This window comes from Engraulis encrasicolus, chromosome 19 (assembly GCF_034702125.1).
Source record: "Engraulis encrasicolus isolate BLACKSEA-1 chromosome 19, IST_EnEncr_1.0, whole genome shotgun sequence".
Taxonomy (NCBI): domain Eukaryota; kingdom Metazoa; phylum Chordata; class Actinopteri; order Clupeiformes; family Engraulidae; genus Engraulis; species Engraulis encrasicolus.
The window spans coordinates 40,168,740-40,188,093 of NC_085875.1; the positions used below are offsets into that span (position 1 = coordinate 40,168,740).

General features: G+C 41.6%; 1 protein-coding gene across 1 annotated transcript in view; it reads right to left on the reverse strand.

Moving 5' to 3' along the window:
• ttc6 (tetratricopeptide repeat domain 6) overlaps window positions 1–19,354 on the reverse strand; it is a 64,412-nt gene that overhangs the window by 8,828 nt on the left and 36,230 nt on the right. Inside the window, exons 18-29 of the mRNA XM_063184397.1 lie at window positions 17,818–17,938; window positions 15,096–15,246; window positions 14,555–14,637; window positions 14,121–14,197; window positions 12,824–12,978; window positions 8,842–8,970; window positions 7,132–7,281; window positions 6,170–6,310; window positions 5,462–5,575; window positions 4,973–5,092; window positions 4,166–4,239; window positions 2,256–2,466 (exon numbers count right to left, since the gene is read on the reverse strand). Coding sequence (XP_063040467.1) covers window positions 2,256–2,466; window positions 4,166–4,239; window positions 4,973–5,092; window positions 5,462–5,575; window positions 6,170–6,310; window positions 7,132–7,281; window positions 8,842–8,970; window positions 12,824–12,978; window positions 14,121–14,197; window positions 14,555–14,637; window positions 15,096–15,246; window positions 17,818–17,938 — 1,526 coding nt within the window. The remainder of the gene's footprint in view (window positions 1–2,255; window positions 2,467–4,165; window positions 4,240–4,972; window positions 5,093–5,461; window positions 5,576–6,169; window positions 6,311–7,131; window positions 7,282–8,841; window positions 8,971–12,823; window positions 12,979–14,120; window positions 14,198–14,554; window positions 14,638–15,095; window positions 15,247–17,817; window positions 17,939–19,354) is intronic.

Here is a 19,354-nt window from a genome sequence, read left to right on the forward strand (position 1 = left end):
TGGCAGCAGAGAGCATATTAGGCACTGGATCTGCCCTTGATCAAATTAAATTTCCATCTCTCTGAATCAAGAACATAGTATTCATCCTTCTGAAAGTGGGCAGCTTTTCATCAGTCTACGGTATAAGAAAGAGCCTATTTAGAAAGTCTTTTTCTGGAAACAGGCAAAAAACAGGCTGTAGCAAACATTGTGTCTAAACAATATGCGTGCAGGCTCCATAACGTCATTCACACTGAAGAGGACATGAAGAGGGGGCGGTCTTGCATGGGGAAACAGAAATAGGTTCAATACGTTGAACCATTGTATGGTTTGTGAGAATTAAAACGTAATTTATCTCAGCCTCAGAAGCACATAAAAACATAAAATAAGTTGCATTTAAAAGCTAAGACCCCCATGTTGCATTAGAATGTGTTCATTCAGCTCTGACATACCCGCTTCTTTAATAATACTGCTCAAATCTCAAGAACCTGAATGCAGCGTATATGTCGCTCCAGGACACAATGGGTTAAATTACAAAAGGTCCCTACCGTGGCGCTAATGGTAGGGCACTTGTCTGCTACGTGGCTGACTCGGGTTTGACTCTGGCCCGGGTCCTTTGTTGACCCTTCCACGTCTCTCTCGCCTCACTCGCTTCCTGTCACTGTCTTCACTGTCCTATCGAATAAAGGTTGATAGGGGCGCGGTGGCTCAATGAGCTAAGATGCCGTATCATTACACCAGGGACCTGGGTTCGATTCTGACCTGAGCTCATTTCCCGATCCTCGCTCTTTCCCAATCATTTCCTGTCATACTTTCTCACTGTCCTATCCAAAAATAAGGGCATAAAAGACCAATGCATATCTTAAAAAACAATGAAGGTTGATAGGATTTGAAATAAATTAAATTACAAAAGGTCTCCCTCAATGGCTTCCCTAATGGTTTTGGAAAAAGGATGGCCAAACTACCAACTACCAAAGCTGTTATTAAAAAAAAAGAAGTTTTAAAACAGAATCCAATAACACTGGGCTGTAGTACTCGAGTCCAAACTCAAGACTGTGGTCTGTGGTCTTCTCGTTTGTTGTATGGCAGGTACATAGTAGTATGCACATTTTGTCTTCATTCAACACTTACAAACAGAGAGTAGGATCAACTACAAGTTTTAAATTCAACTCTCTATGTACACGCTGAATTGACAGGCAGACGTCCTACTTCAATATGAATTGAACTGTATCTTGGGGCATTCTTAAGTATCGAAATAATTGAATAGCTGACCCCTGACCAATGCCCTACCTCCATAACACAATAGAGTTGGAAAAAAATAGAATCAAATCAAATCATGTCGTATCGTGTCATATCGTGGGGCATTCATAAGTATCGAAAATAATCGAATCGCTGCCTTAAAGGAACAGTCCACCCTTTTTTGATTTTCACATATTTGCAGTATTTCCAAGCATTATTCATGAATGTGCTTATCATTTTTTTCAGTACTTAGATTTATTGCATCAGAATTATTCGCATAGCTTAGCATAATCATTGGAAGTGAATGGAGACATTAGCACCAAGCCACAAATGATCACAGGATTAAATAGCTGTTTTGCACTCAGGTGAATTTTACATTAATTTTAAAGTACTTTATAAGTACATTTGATGATGTTTTGTTTGCCCCCATAGACTTGCATTGCTACCCTTAATTCGGCTATACTGTTAAACGAGGCAATGGAAACAGTAAACGAAAATGATATGCACAGTCATGAATAATGCTGGGAAATACTGCAAATATATTAAGATCAAAAAAGGGTGGACTGTTCCTTTAAGAAATCGTCATGTATCGTCCATGCATCGTCATGTAGGCTGTGATTTACACCCCTATGTGCTACCTGAAAGTAGAACAGTCCACCAGGCAGGCGTGCCACCTGGAAGTGGTACGCCAGGCAAATGATACGATCGGTATCAAAAACGTAATTGTCTGTTACACATGAAACTGAAAATTGTCTTATGACGCGGCTCCAGTCATTCTCACAGACATTAAACAAGACATGACAAAACCGGACATAACAAGACAAGACAATATGTGAATGCTGAGGCTGGATAGCTGGAATAAATGCGTTCCTGTACCTGGAAGTTCTAAGCCAGGCAGGCGATAGCTGCGTTACCTGGAAGTTGTAGGCCAGACAGGTGATAGAGGCTTTATTACCTGGAAGTTGTAGGCCAGACAGGTGATAGAGGCTTTATTACCTGGAAGTTGTAGGCCAGACAGGTGATAGAGGCTTTATTACCTGGAAGTTGTAGGCCAGGCAGATGCGTGCATTGAGGCAGAGTGGGTTGAGGTGCAGTGCGGAGAGGAAGTCCCTCTGGGCCTGCTTGTTGGCCTGGGTGTGGCCGTAGTCCATGTAGGCGCTGCCTCGGCCCACGTACGTGTCCAGCAGGAAGGGGCTGATGCGCATGGCCTCCGTATAGGCCTCCACAGACTGCTGTAGCTGGCCTAGTCTGCACATATAAACGCACGCACGCATGTTAGCAAGCACACATACACAGACAGTTTGAGCACAGAGGTACAAGCGTGCGCACCCCCCCCCCACCTGCACGCACGCACGCACGTACACACACAGTACATGTGAACATAAGCACATGCATGAGCCTACAATTGGCTATATAACAGCACTACACTGTTTAAACTAGTCAAAGTTCAAACAGTTGAAAAACACAAAAAAAGTAAAAAGAAATCATACAGCACACTCTTAGACACGTTATTGCACTCCGTCGTCCCATTCTCAATATCTGAATCTGTTTCTTATTGCCCATGCACGGCAAATGTATTATTACACTCGGATAGATTGGATAATTTCTATTCACTACATCCCATGTTGAGCAGGGCCAGCATGTCATGCGCTCTCCCATCCGAAGTCTGCCTGCCTGTGCTCGTTTGCATTGAAAGACATTTCTCTGCATTGTCCTCATGACGGATTCAGAGATGTCCGATACCATGTCGTGACAACAGAGGCTCAATGGAGACGAGCCTGTGCGTGTGTGACATGTGTTTAGCCAGTAACAAAGAGCTTGAGGACAGAAAACAGGACGGATGATTAATGTGTAGGCATGTCTGTGTCTATTCCTGATCACGAGTCCAATGTACTACATGCATTTTGATGTACGGTAGTTTTCCAGAACTTCACTGTAGCTTGTGCGCATGCGCGTGCGTGCGTGCATCTGTCTGTATGTGCCGGCATCTTTATGTGTGTATGTGTAACCAACCATGTGTGTAGTCTGTAGAATGTTCGTGCTTGCATGTGTGTGTTTGTGTCAGAGTGTGTTCTTCCAAAGCATGTCTATACAGTGGGCCTGTCCCGATCTGTGGAGCGTTTTACTGCTTATTTTACTGGGGCCCGGATGTGTCAGTAACCCGCATTGATCCTGTGCCTACAGTGCCGATCGGGCTGAGATTAGAACAATAACCCAGCGTTAATTGAAAGCATCCATCATCATGCATCTGAGGCCAGCTGGGGTCTATGATCCATTTTCTCGTCCTCAGATTCCCCTCCCCTCCTTCCCCTCTCCCTCTCCATGTCCCTCTCATTCTCATTCTCTCTCTCTCTCGACTGGCACCCGAGACTGCATAGGGCATCGAGCGGAAATAAAAATGAGAAATAATGTTATGGGTGGGAGTAGGGGGGGCAGACAATTCATTAGGAGACGGTGTTGTATTTTATGAGGATGTGATTATTACCACCTTTGTTTGGGTAACTCGATGCAGTGGATGTGTTTAGCAAACGTATATTTCTATTGGATTTCTGTGCAAGCCGGTACCTATCTCAATCTCCTGCATATACTTTATTTCAGTTGCACTGACGAATGGAATTTGGTGAATTACACATCTCTGGCGTTGGAGCAGTTGGGGGATATTATGGTGTCATGCATACAACATTTGTGTTTGTGAGTGCATGTGTGGTTGTGTGGTTGTGTGTGTGTGTGTGTGTGTGTGTGTGTGTGTGTGTGTGTGTGTGTGTGTGTGTGTGTGTGTGTGTGTGTGTGTGTGTGTGTGCGTGTGTGTTGTATAGTGCTGTAGTGCTTCTAGTGCTGTATAGGACTCCTTTTAAACCAAATTTGGATTGTGCCATGATAAATGCATATCTGTCAATCCAAATAAAGAAGTAAAGTGTGTATGTGTGCGCGTGCGTGTCTCTCCCACCTGTGGTGATATACTCCTAGGGCATGGTGTATAGCCGGATCCTTTGGCTTCCTCTCCGAGGCAGTTAAGAAGTCCTGATGTCAAAGGGACACAACACAGAGACTTGTATACAGACACCATGTTGCCCATTTCCCATCAACCTGCTCATCATGTTCCTATTCATTACACCTGTCATATTCACTATGAAAATCATGGTTACACATATCAGTTTTGCATTGACTGAGATGATTATATATGAGACGTGCATGAATAGAAACAATTTTCTAGAGTGCTTTGAGCTCTGACACCAGAATATCTCCAAATGTTCTACATTGACAGAAAACAGGAAATCACAGGCCATTACAGTTTGACATCAAATGTCAAGGTAAAACTCAAACCAATGAGATGGTACAATGTAGCCTCAATTTCCGAGTCTGGACTGTGCTATTGCAGAGAGAACGCAGGGCATATTTCTCTTTGACCTAGGATCGAGATGACGCATCCTGGCTTTGAAAGGATGGAAATCTTCGGAGGATTCAAACGCTGCACACATTTTTGCAGTACATTGCCTTCGCTCAGTGTCTTTCAAAGCCGTTATCTCTTGATCTTTATCCGCTGCTCTGCCACATATAATGAAAACACAGACAAGAATAGAAACACAGCTTGCCAAGCACACGCACACGCACACGCACACGCACACACACACACAAAAGGCTCAAAAGCACAAGCACAAATCCATCTCTCTTGTGAAACTACTGAGATGTGACCAGAAGCGAGGGCACTGGGCCTTGTCCCTTTGACAGTTTTACATGGTGTTGAATTCCATACCACCAGTGCATTGTGATGATCATTCAGCTCCACATACAGCAGGCCTCTGTTGATCAATACTTTCAGGCTGATCTCTTTCTGCTCGGGCAGCAGCAGCACGATGGCATAGTCTCGCAGCGCCTGGTGGACACAAGCACACACAGATACATACGTATAAGCGCACACACACAAGCACATGTATGCACAGATAGAGAGACAGAGAGATAGAGAGACAGAGAGACAGAGAGACAGAGAGACAGACAGACAGACAGACAGACACACACACACACACACACACACACACACACACACACACACAGACAGACACACACACTCACACACACACAAATTGACAAACACATGTGCAGCTGAAACGAAATATTGATGGAGATGTTTAACTAATGTGCACAGATGCAGCGCAGACCGGAAATGGGTTCAGAGGGATTAGGGAGAAAACACAAAAGTAGCGGGGAGGAGAAAAAGGAGAGAAGGAGGTAAAAAAAAAATCACCATCTCGTATTCCTTCATCTGGTGGTAGCAAACAGCGCGGTTGTAGTACGCGAAAGCACAAGACTTGTCCAGTTTGATAGCTGTGGTCAGGTCGTCCACTGCCCCGTTGAACACCTGCAAGATACAAAAAAGTAGTTTAAAACCTTCTAGAGACCATGTAATAACAATAATAAAATAAGACAGTGATAATAAGAAAAAAGAAAAAGAGAAAATAAGAAAAAAAGAATAAGAAAAAATGTGTAGTATAATATACTGTATATGCACTATTCCCTGAATACTTACTACCACCATCAAATTCTAGGTATTCATTATGACAATACAGTACTTGCACTTTTTTTAATACATGAAAAGGGGATCTTCTCCAGTGTCCGCAATTTCAGTCAGTGATGAGACTAAATTCTCCAAAGATACATATGCATGCACGCACGCACGCACGCAACCACCCACCCACCCACACGCACACAGACACACGCACACAGACACACGCACGCACACGCACGCACGCACGCACGCACGCACGCACGCACGCACGCACGCACGCACGCACCCACACACACGCACACAGACACACGCACACAGACACACGCACGCACACGCACGCACGCACCCACGCACGCACGAGTATTGGCTTTCTGAGTGTACAGCATATGTTTGTGTATGTTTAATGTATGTGTGGGAGTCGGGTGGGATTTGACCCCCTTTGATCACCTTGAGGAAGTACTTGAAAGCACCCCTGTAAAGGTACGCCCTCACACTGCTCGGCTGCACTTTGATGGCCGCATTGCAGTTGAGGATGGCCTTGGAGTATCGCCCTCTGCTGCCATAGTAGGTTGCACGGCTCAGGTACACCTGTTTGAAAATTGTTCACAAACACAGACAGAAAGGCATAACCAGAAAGGTCAGAAACGGCATATTGACTAGACAACTTCCAATTACACACACTAAGCTTTCACTTGAAGTTTCAACAGAAACATTGAAACTGATTTGGCTGAAATGTAGAAATGATCCTTATTAAAAATTAAGCCATTTTTCTTAAACAAACCAAATTATTTTTGCTACTAAAAGTTGTTGCACAATTTCTTGTGTCCACAGTGAATCCTGTTGGATGTGGTAATCCTTCTTGGTGGTATGCAGACATTACCTTGGAAACCGTGGCTCTTGATACATTACAAAATCTTGCTGTCTCAGTCAAAGAGGCAATAGTTACAGGCGCACCAAGAATTTCTCCTTTTTGAACTCTGATATGTCACCCATGAAGCATTGCAAAATCTTGTGCTCTTACCCTGCTAATTGAACGTTCACTTTACTGTTGCAATGTGCAATTAATGAAGATTGGCCAACAGGCTGGTCCACTTGAGCCATGAAACTTCCCACACTAAAATGACTGATGTCTCAGTTATTTTGTCCTACCCCTGTAGGTTTACCGTTTACCGTATAACTCATTGGTAGACTGTGTGATTAGATGCATTGCCTTAAGCGACCCATTCATTTTCGCTTATCCACTAAGCCTGTTGCACCATCTCATTTAAAAAACTCGCCATTTTTCTAACGCTCTTTTGTGTTACCATCTCATATGGACAAATTCGCTTTTTCCCAAAAAGCCCTTTGTGTTACATCAATAAGAGGCATAATTAGGCAGGAAGGAAGGATGGAAGAAGTGGCTACAGTACCTGGAAGAAGTAGGGGTTGATGGAGAGTGCTCTGTTGAGGTCCTGAACACTCTTGACCTGTTGGAGACGCATGCGGCACAGCCCACGCTGGTGGTAGGCCTCTGCATAGTCAGGGTACATCTTCACCGCATTGCTGAATGCATCACAAGCCTGACAGGAGAATGTTTCCATTCAATCACACAAATAAATAATACAAAAATAACAACTTCTTTGGCTTTTGGCTTTATTCTACATTCGTACAAGTCATTTCCTATGAAGCCCTGCATGGGCAAAGATGCAATTATGAAGTTCATTTCCTGGCTCCAGTGGCCTGGAAAAGCTGCATGTGGTACCTTGATATGCTCAGGTTGCCTTGCACAACTGCACTGCAATTTACAGCGCACAACTAAATGAGCACTCCGGCAATGATATGCTGTCTTCTTGCACCTGCACCTGCTACCCCATGCTTTGTCACACAACCTGCTCTCATCCTTAAGGTGTACTACGTAAAACAAGAACCAGAGTAAAATTTCCATTTGAAATACAGATGTACAGTGGTGCTCATATGTTTACATACCCCAGCAGAATATACGCTTTCTCTGCGATTTCTCACAAAATATGACGGATTACACAAGCCAAATCAACCCGTCATTAGCTTCAGAAAGAATAAAATGAAGTTTTTGAGCGACCGTCTCACTCTCCTGATCTCAACATCATTCAGCCACTCAGGGGAAACCTCAATTGTGAGGTTCCAGCAAGACACCCAAAGATGTAGGAAACAACCATTCTGCCAGGAAGAATGTGCTGTTTTGTCAACTGAGAACATTAAGAGCCTTATCCACAACTACCACAAACAATTTAGAGCGGTCCCTTATGTTAAACAGGGCCATATTCAGCATCAGAAACTAGGGTATGTAAACTTTTGAACAGGGTCATTTGGGTAGTTTGGGTTGTGATCATGCTTTTGATAGAGTAAACACAGAATATTGCCAATAAATATCTTAAACTAGTCACTAGCAATGAGTGGAAAAAAAGGTTTTGTGTAATCCTTCATATTTTGTGACAAATCGCCAAGAAAGCGTATATTCTGCTGGGGTATGTAAACATATGAGCACCACTGTACATGACTTTTCCTTCTTTTTTTACCTTTTTTCGTTCTTTATTTCTTTGCAAATATTATCTCCTGGTAAATTCACTTCTTATTTATTAATGAGCCGTTAAATTGAACATTACATTATATACCACCTCTGAACAACATGTAGCTACAGGGTGAGACTCTAATTAAGTCGCTTTATTTATACTGCAAATAGAAACACAACAGCAGTTGACCTGTAGTGTTTTACAGTATGTGCAAAAAAACATTTATGTGTACAAAAATAATTGATCATAATTGTAGTCTACCCTACTTGTTTTTATTGAAAATACACTTGGCTAAATTATTTAGTTGGAAATTATTGAAACAACGTCATCACACTTGTTATAATGAGATACTGATTACATTTTTCGGAAATCAGACTTGAGAAGCAAAGGGTCGCTTCGGGATCAATTCAAATAGTCTATTTTTGGAGGTGCTCTTTGGTAGAATTATGCAAGGCATAAGATGAAAAATCCAAGGCACTCTATCAGAAAAGTTTAAAAGCTTTGCTGTAATAGGTAGGCTACATCCGAGAGTCATTTGCATCTGAAGCTTTCGAGTGCCGGTACAGTAAAGTGAGGAGGCTAAATGTGCACCTGAAAGAGGGAGCCCTGGGACATGTGGCACATTCCCATCAGGTGGTAGATCTGAGCCGCCTCGCGAGCGTTCGACGAGTAGCCTTCCAACAGCTGTGCCAGGGCCTTCTTAAAGCTCTCCATCGCATCCTGCAGAGTACACAGGAAAAGCCAGCATGACAGCCAGCCCAGAGAGTCAGGATGACAATACAGGAGAATAGAGCAAAGAACACAAAACCCATGCTGAGATCACTATAGGAATAGTTAAAGGCAACTGGTAGACTTGATCATCTTCCTGCCATTGTTTTCAGGTTGAAGAGTTCCATAACTGACAGATGATGAATGCAATCACAATAGAAGTGCTGACTCCTTTTTTTATATACAAATGTGTATACTTTGTAGTACGCCTTCCACACAGCATGAATTCTAAACCATTATAATAATACAAATAGAGACAATGATTAGCAGTAACCAGCTATAGAGTGAAGAAAGGCCTTGTGAACAAAGAAAGAGCCTCAGGGAACTCAGGGGGGAGGTATTCTAAGAAGAACTGTAATTACTCTGACAAGAAAAAAAAGCACTTTCATCTACAGCTCACAACCCAACCTCCAACCTTCCAGTTTCTGCGGGTGTTAAAACAAGTTTCCTCACCCCTTAAAACAAATGAAACGGTTGAAATACAGTACATGACTTACTTTGCTCTGTGCCCCCCCTCCTAAACTCACAGACTGCAACACGCTATCCAATTAAACAGGCTCCCTTCAGTTTCCAGACACAATTACCGTGTCCTATTCCAAGGGTAATGAGCTTTTGATCACACAGCCCATTTATGACGGACCTTTGTTGGCTAGAAATGGTTCGAGTAGAACAGCGCTGTGTAGACTATGGACATAACATAAAGACTGCAGAGAATAAAGCATTATGACTCACCTTGCAGAAATATGAAAGGAGTAAATGAAAAAGACAAGTAAATTAATGGTTACTGCATCCATAGTTACTGCATCCATTTGCGATCCATAATCGCAAAGAAATTATGTACACCATTCCTATTCAGTCCACTTCAAGCTCACCTTAGACAATGCTACCCTGCACCATCTATAATTTTCTCCACTTATTCATACTACTTGTTATGTGTTTTCTTCAGAAATCCAATACTTATTCAATACTTAAAAATGTAATGTTTGACCTGAAGTGCTCTGCGACTTGAGGTTCCCTTCTCACTTAAGAGTAACAAGCTGAATCTTAAATCTGTTATTTGTCAGAAGTAAGCATAAAATGCTCCAAAGATGAAGGAAACATTTTACCCCACAACTTCAGGTTATGTTTTCATTTTGTTCATTTTGTTGTTTCATTTTTCGGCTTGAGGCCAAACAACCCCTTTTCAATTCCTGTACCAGCTTTGCTCAAAGTAAAGGATCTTTAAATACTGTAGCATATTTCACATTGAATGACATTAGAGTATACTATGTTAAAGAGTATGGATGAATGAATATGATGAATAAAAGCCTAGGAAAAGAGGGGGTTACACCCTTAATGCATAGCCTTAATATAAAGATAAAAAAAACCCCTAACATCTAACTAAAATTTTCCACTCCTACGGAGATGTGAAATTAAAAATCTGAAGCGCCATGACTTCCTTTAAAGGTGGTTGTGCAGGTTATGATTGAAAAATGTCACCACTTTATTGTTCATAGTACACATTTAAACTATTATCCATTGTATTTGGTTGGGTACCACAAAACACAATATTACAGGAAAAAGTAGCAGTTATTCTTTCCCCATAAAGCAGTGCATGAGATCACGTTGGGCACTACAGACCCAAGATTCTACACCCGTCTCCAAAAGAGTTGTCTCCTATCCATCTGTTTGGAATAACAGCTAAAAACCTGACTTTCAATTAATCACTTGGCTTCCATAAGTCACTCATATGAAAGCTACAACTCTCCCGAATGAAAATGTATGTACAAAAATAAATGTCATGCATCAAAAAAAGATTGACCCTTTAATGAACACAGACAGGGCAGATTTTCACAAGACAAAAGTTTTGTCGCCTATCGAACATAATGTGAAAATGAGCAGATAAGTCACTTCAAAACACTTCAAATACGCAGATCGGGTGTCATACTTAATCACTGATTCACTCACACCTCTCCAGAAAATCAACTTTGGCATTAGGTGTATGTTTAGGGTCATTGTAATCATGGAAAGCAACACAATGAAAATCAATGGAGTTAAGCGGAGATCATGTGGGATGAGATCCGCGCGCACCCCTTATGTGTGTAGAGGAGGGATGGTAGCATGGAAGTGGGGAGTGGAGGAGTAAGGGGAGTCACTCCACAGTCAGTCACTCCACAGGCTTCTGTGTGTTTAACTACTGTATGTTTAACAAACAACATTTACAAACCCCAACTCCATAGAAGTTGGGACACAAGGTAAATTGTGAATAATTTTGTAGAAGAAGATACCGCACACTCTTGTCCATCGTGCTGCAATTTATTAACAAAACAACGGTTCGGCCCGTATGGCCTTTCTCAAGTTTTTCAAAAATAGTGGGTCTATTCCTTGTCATGTTTTGCAATGTTTTCCTTTCTGTAGTGCTTACAGTGTTACAGGTCTTGACCAAATGTCTGCCATTTTATCACCTGCTGGTCCTTATGATGGAGCTAAACTGTTAAAACATAGCAGAGAATGCAATTTGTCCTTACTATGTGGCAGTAATTGAATATCTCCCTTCAAAATATAATTCATGAGTGGCTTTTCATGCTGTTTAAAACCCATTTCTATCATTCAGCACTGTATTTAACTCTACAGATGAGTGAGAACAACTTAACCAATGCACTACGGCACCCCCGTGTCATCATGGAGACTAACTTTTGAAGTTAGCTCTGACACAAGTTGGATGGTCCATTTTCACTGTAGCACAGGATGTGCAGTACTCTATTATTTTCAACTGACTTCTGTAAGCAAAGGACAGTTCCCCATGTCTTCTGGGTCTATTTCAAGTCAGCTCGGGTGCATAGGAGAATGTTAAACCCCTGTATCATTTGCACACATGAAGTATTCTTAATATGGTCAATTTCCATTAGCTGTAATTCTTGGAGTGCTAGTGTGAGACTACAGCCAATATATATTTCATGATGTCATGAACCTATGATTTTAATGACAAAAATATGTCTTATATACACTCAATTGTGGTAAATCAAAGGGAATTCCAAAACGTATGTAATAACTATGGTAATTATTCCATCTGCATCTTTAATTCTGAGTGACTCAACCTCTCAGAGATGGTCTTATACCTGGACACTCATATTGTCCCTCAGTACAATTCATTTTGAAATCTTCTTCTTTGTTGTTTTATCTTATTTGGATGTTTATTGCATTTCATTGATCCCCGTCCCAACTTATTTGAGACGTGGTGCAGTTACCAAATTAGAAATGAGTACATATGTCCCCCAAAACAATATTTTTTCTCGGTTTTAACACTTAATATGTTGTCTTTTCACTATTCTCCATCTAATGAATGGATTGAATGTTTTGAAAATGATAGCATTTCCATAGCGTCCCAACTTCACCGGAGTTGGGGTTTGTAGTTATTCAACCTCGACCAATAATCCATGATAATTCCTAACTTTGCACACAAAATCATTAAATTCCCTGGTATTCCAGAAAGTAACTGATAACGGTAGTGATGACCAAGTCCTAATCTGTCAATTAAGACTCTTGGTATTGTCACAGCTGGGTTGTTATAATGTGGTTGAGTTTTTTCTCAGGAAACAGTGAGTTAAATCGGTGGCGAGCCCATCTGCACGACTGAGGCTACTATAGAAGACAGTCACTGCTGTGGAACTGAATTATCATTTACATTTGTTTGCAGTCAAGTTCATTTATCGTCAAGTTCAGACTCTTTTGTGGCTTGACTTTGTGCAAAATCCAGTGCACAATCCAGTTTGTTTGTTTAAAGTTCTCACATGCCTTAGTATTCTTCTCTACTGCAGAGACTCACCTGGAAGAGGTGGGCCTTCATCTGAGTCTTCCCCAGCAGGATGAGGATGGGCAGGCGGGATTCGTCTGAGGCGTTAGTCAGGCAGGTCATGGCCTTGTCATTGTTGCCCAGGAAAGAGTACACGGCTGCCTGCTGCAGTTGAGACGATCCCAGAGCTGGAGAACATATTATTGCCAGGAGAGACAGCGAATGAGTACAATGAAATTGACAAGGATGTTGGTTAAATAAATAAATAAATAAATAAATAAATAAATGAATGAATGAATGAATGAATGAATGAATGAATGAATGAATGAATGAAAGAATTTAAATAACTTCATGGTAATGACACGCTATCCGCCTTGGCTGAAGATATTTGGAATTTGCTTATTTACTGACATCCGTTAAATTGAAATGGACATTACATTACACATGGTGGACACTTTTATTCAAAGCAACTTACAGTTAATAAAGGGCATTGGTTACAGTCCCTGAAGCAACCTGAGGTTAGATGCCTTGCTTATGGGTACGTTTAGCCATAGATGACGTACAAAAGATCACATACTGGCGAAACCACATACTGGAAAGTATGGGATTCAAACTTACAACTCTGTGATCACAGACCAACTCCCTCACCATTAGGCAATGGCTTCTCTTGAACATTCTGATGTCACCAGCAACATGACAGGCCAGAGCTACTGAGAGTTTAACTGTTTGGGTATTGTCCAGATGTGATTTCTTCTGCTTTAGAGCTACTGAAGGCTTTAGCATTTGGGTGTTTTAGTTGCTATATGGCTTTAGCAGCTGCCGATGTTGCAAGCTAACTGATTTCTCCAACAGCTAGTTACCCATACAGAACTGTATGTCAGAACCCAGTGATATGGCATAATCATATTAAGCTCAGTTGGCAGAATACATTGGAATTTGTCACAATTACTTCTAATTAGTTCTGACCAATCACTGTGCTTCTGTCATCAGGTTAACCAGCTGGGGGGTAACCACATAACGTTTCACACCGGTCTGACTGCACGGTTGCAAAGAGTCTGAGGTGCTGTTTCCACGTAGCCGGATATTTTTTCTCTGGTTTACGTGGAAACTTAACATGTGGCTAAAAATAAAAACCCCATTGTAACAGGTGCGGTTTAGCCCCCTATATAGGATATTTTTAAAGACGAATTTTTGATATGTGGTTTTTAAAAGTCTGCTTACGTGGAAACGGAAGGCCAAAACCGATGTAAACAGGAGAAAAAAAAAATCTGAAAAAAAATCTGGCTATGTGGAAACAGCACCTGAGGGATGAAAGAAGCACACATCTGACCTTGGTTCATATCAGCGGCATACTGGACACAGCGGGTTGCAAGGCTGAACAATCCCATGTCACACAGATACTGGCCCCTGTAATAAAATGTGTGTCTTAAAATAATGTAAAATCAGCAGCAAGTAGACCTTTGAACCCTAAAAGAATTGTCTCAACAGTTCAGGAATTCCGAGTCGGGGCATCTTTCAATTCTCTGACTACAACAAAATGTGACATCCATGGGCACCGGCTGGATGAAAGCTACTTAATTTACCCACTTTGAAATATATTTGACTATAACTTACTGCATTATGTACAGTACGTGTCTAAGGTTTGTAATTGTATCATTAATGAATCACAATATTACTGTAGTTAGCCTGTACAACATGCTTCGTGGTAACTGGATACAAATTATGTAGTTATCCATTACAACCGGATGGAAGGTTCTGCATTACCTCAGTATGTAGAGCTGGTGCATGTCAGGTCTCATGTGTGAGGCACTCACCAAATCCTTCAGTGCACTCTTCAAATTACCCACCTGTTCACATGGACAGATGGGTCAGAACCAGTATTAACACACTTACTGTGCAAATGCAATGTAAGATGTTTTATTCTACATTCATGCAAGCCATTTTATTCACATAAGTCATAGATACCACAGCCTATACTGCAATTTTTAAGTGTTAATTCAATACTGAGAGAGTTAAACACACAACACAAGTTCCACCCCTTAACAGAGTTAATTGCATGCATCTGCAAGGTACTGTGTGCAGAAAGGTGCTGTGTGCTTTGGCCGCCATTATGTCGATTGTTGCTACTTGATGCTTTTTACATGGATTGACAAGGGAGGTGATGCTTTCGTCGCTGTGTAAAATGTGGTCATGTGTTAGCTCACTTCCACTATTTAAGAGCCCTTCGTGTTGAAATAACCCTGCACAAGTCACTGTGAGTACGGGCATCACTAAACCCTTTGATGTATTCAAACAACATGCTTACGACATGAAAGGCTTTGGCTCTGCATATGTAAGCTCGGATATAGGTGGGGTTGACTTTCAGGCCATTGCTAAACATCTGGATAGCCTCATAGTGCTGGTCCATCTTCAGCATGTAGATCAGACCCAGGTTCACGTGGGCCACTGCTATAGAGCTGCCAGAAACAACACAAAACACACTCAGGCTCAGTTTTACAAAATGAAAAAATAAAAAACACAATCAAGTTCAAGCTCTTCAGAGAGTGCTGACATTAGCTCATTGATACCACATTACTGCTACTACTACTACTACAAACCCCAACTCCGATGAAGTTGGGACGTTTGGTAAACAGTGAATAAAATCAAAATGCTATCATTTTCAAAACACTCAATCTATTCATTAGATGGAGAATAGTGAAAAGACAACATATTAAGTGTTAAAACCGAGAAAAAATATTGTTTTGGGGGACATATGTACTCATTTCTAATTTGAGAAATCCAACACGTCTCAAAAGAGTTGGGACGGGGACAATAAATGGCAGCAAATGTCGAGGAAGACTAAAAACAAAACAAAAGACAACACTTAACAGTTAAATACATTAACAGATGAGATGATTTTATATAAAAAACAGTGTTAATTCCTATCTTGGACATAATTTCACCAGCTTAAATGGTGGGTGTATTCCTTGTCATGTTTTGCAATGTTTTCCTTTCTGTAGTGCTTACAGTGTGACAGGTCTTGACCAAAAACCCACCATTTTATCACATGCTGGTCTTTATGATGGAGCCAAACTGTTAAAACATAGTAGAGAATGCAATTTGACCTTACTATGTGGCAGTAATCGAAGATCTCCCTTCAAAATATAATGCATGAGTGGCTTTTCATGCTGTTTAAAACCCATTTATACCATTCAGCACTGTATTTAACTCTACAGATGAGTGAGAACATCTTAACCAATGCACTACTGCATCCGCATGCCATCATGGAGGCTGACTTTTGAAGCTAGCACTAACACAAGTTGGATGGTCCATTTTCACTGTAGCACAGGATGTGCAATGCTCTATTATTGTTAAAAAGAATGGACTTCTACAACTTCTGCTGACTTCTGTAAGCAAAGGACAGTTTTCCATGTCTTCTGGGTCTATTTCAAGTGAGCTCAGGTGCTTAGGAGAATGTTAAACCCCTGTGTCATTTTCATGCATTAAGCATTCTTAATATGGTCAATTTTCAATAGCTCTAGCACTCCAGGAATTAGAGTGAGACTACAGCCAATATATATTTCATGATGTCATGAACCTATACAATGATTTTATTAACAAAAATATGTCTTATATACACTCAATCGTGGTAAATCAAAGGGAATTAAAAAATGTATGTAATAACTATGGTAATTATTCCCTTTACATCTTTAATTCTGAGTGACTCAGCCTCTCTGTGATGATCTTATACCTGGACACCTATATTGTCCGTCAGTACAATTCATTTTGAAATGTTCTTCTTTGTTGTTTTATCTTATTTGGATGTTTACTAAATTTCACTGATCCCCGTCCCAACTCTTTTGAGACGTGTTGGATTTATCAAATTAGAAATGAGTACATATGTCCCCCAAAACAATATTTTTTCTCGGTTTTAACACTTAATATGTTGTCTTTTCACTATTCTCCATCTAATGAATAGATTGAATGTTTTGAAAATGATAGCATTTTGATTTTATTCACTGTTTACCAAACGTCCCAACTTCATCGGAGTTGGGGTTAGTAGCATTGTGATATGTCTGTCTATGGCCACATAATCGGAATAGAAAATATGCTGAACTGTAAGTTACTTTGGATAAAATTTAGAGTTCATGGCACATAATTAACTTCTATTTCAAAATAAGGTAATCATGTATGGGTAAATGCATTGAAAACATAGTATATAAGGTGCTTTCACTTTCATGCCATTGTTGGTCTAGTGTGGGACCCCTTTCTAATAACGTGTTGCCAAAACATTCGAAGGAAATGACTTGGCAGGACAGCTCTATTGTTCTTGCATGTTTGCTTCCGCATCGCGCTTCCTCCTTATAAACACATCGCGTTAGACCCACAGAAATCCTACTGGCAGTCCAGAGACTTGGCAATACCTACAGGGTTGCAATGCTGCTTAATCCATTATTCGTAATGTGTCCCTTGACACCATCTGTGGACAAAACACTTTGAGCCCTAAGGTAGCATTGTGCAATCCATTGATTGTCAGTACGTATTAGCCTACTTTAAGTCAATTAACTTGGAACCTTTCCCTCCCTTTCTTTCCTCCTCATTCAGAGCAGGAAGTGGAGGCGTCACAGAAGAGGAAAGCAAGGAAGGGGTGGAGGGTAAGGTGTGTGGTGTGGTGTCTGGCTTGCATGGTAGCCTTCAAGACAAAACAATAGGCTGAAATTGAGCATGAAAGCTGCAACAAATAAACAACTACACAAAATCCATTTAGGGCTGACAGAAGCGAACAACTTTTCATAGATTTCCATGTTACAAAATTCTACTATGACAGCAAACATAATCATGTATACAGCCTTAGTAACAGCTTTTTGGTTTTTGGGCCCATATCAATCGCATGTAATAAATATTTGACATTTACACCCACAGAATGAATTGGAAAAGAACACCATCACCAAGAACTTCTGGTTTCATCTGTCAGGGAGAAACTCTATGCGTTATCTCACATTTATCCAGTCCCCTTAAACACAGCGTATGATACTGTAGTTCTTCACCTGTCCAGTTTGACCACTGCTTCAAAGTCGGCCAAGGCCTGCTTCCACTGTTTGAGGTCACAGTAGATCAGGCCACGGTGCAGGAAGGCACTAAAGTTTTCCTTGCTGTCATTGATCAGCACTGAAACACAAACAGCAATGATCAGCATTCAGGCAAGTGCAGATACTGTAGTCTGGTGTGATGAGGCAGCATATACGTACATATTTGAAAGACAGAGTGAAAGAGAGGATACCTCATTTATAATTTAGGCATCGATAGTTTGGCACCGTTAACCTAAAGAAATTGGGGACTAGTATCCCTCTATACGAGTATCTCTGTGTTTATCGTCTGCGTGATGTTCCTCATCACCTGATATGGACAAACTGTAGATGTTCAAATCCCATTCAGACACCAAAACAATCCCTCATGTACATCATACAATTATTCAGTCACTTCATAAAGCATGTAGAGTAAAGCTTCACTCAGTCTCTGACGCAGTATCACTCAATTTACCCACTTAAGCCTGGCTCAAACTACACGACTATCGCGCCGATTCTCGGCTGAAAACCCCCCTTACGACAATCGCTGGAACGTTACCCCCCAGGACCATCGCAAGCGATTGTCGGGAAAGATTTCCTCGTCGTGAGCGACGTTCTGAGATAGAACTTTGGCAGCTCAAAGAGTCGCCGATCGCAAGTCGTAGAAATCAAACAGTGTTTGATATTTGCGACTGGAAATAGAACGTCGGGCATTGTCTCGGTGGCTGCGAGCAGCGACAAGATTGACAGTTGCGATTCTCTTCTAGTGTGCGGTGCACCCCGACGCCAACATCGGACACACAATCGCTAGTCGTGTAGTTTGAGCCTGCTTTTAGTCAGATAAGAGGCAAAGAGGCACAGTACAGAAGCTATTACTCCAAACCGTGTAACGCGCGACCACTACTAAAACTCATCTTTGATGATGATGGGCGGAGAGCATTAAGCCGCTGCCATATGGGGATACAGCTGTAGCCTACTGCATGTCTGTGACATGAGGACGCCACGTCACGTCACTATGGACATATCAAAGGCAGCCTCTCAGCTGAGATGGATGAAAGAGGCGAGTGAAGGTGAAGTGGAAACTGGTAGTGGCGGAGGGCGGACGGGTGGCGCAGAAGGGGACTCGTAGCCAAGCATACAAATGACGGTAATCTCTCTTCGCTGGGCTGCTGCTTCTGCTGCTGCTGCTGCTGCTGCTGCTGTTGCTGCTGAGTAGAGTATGTTCTGCTTTAGAGGACAGGGAGGCGCGGATTTGAAATTAGCTCTGGGACGGTTATGGGCATTCGCCCAGCCCACCAACCCCCTATCGTGTGTGTGTGTGTGTGTGTGTGTGTGTGTGTGTGTGTGTGTGTGTGTGTGTGTGTGTGTGTGTGTGTGTGTGTGTGTGTGTGAAAGACAAATATTGAGTGAGTGAGTGAATGAGTGAGTGAGTGAGTGAGTGAGTGAGTGAGTGAGTGAGTGAGTGAGTGAGTGAGTGTGAAATAGACAGAGAGCCTGTGTTTGTGTATACACGCAAAAT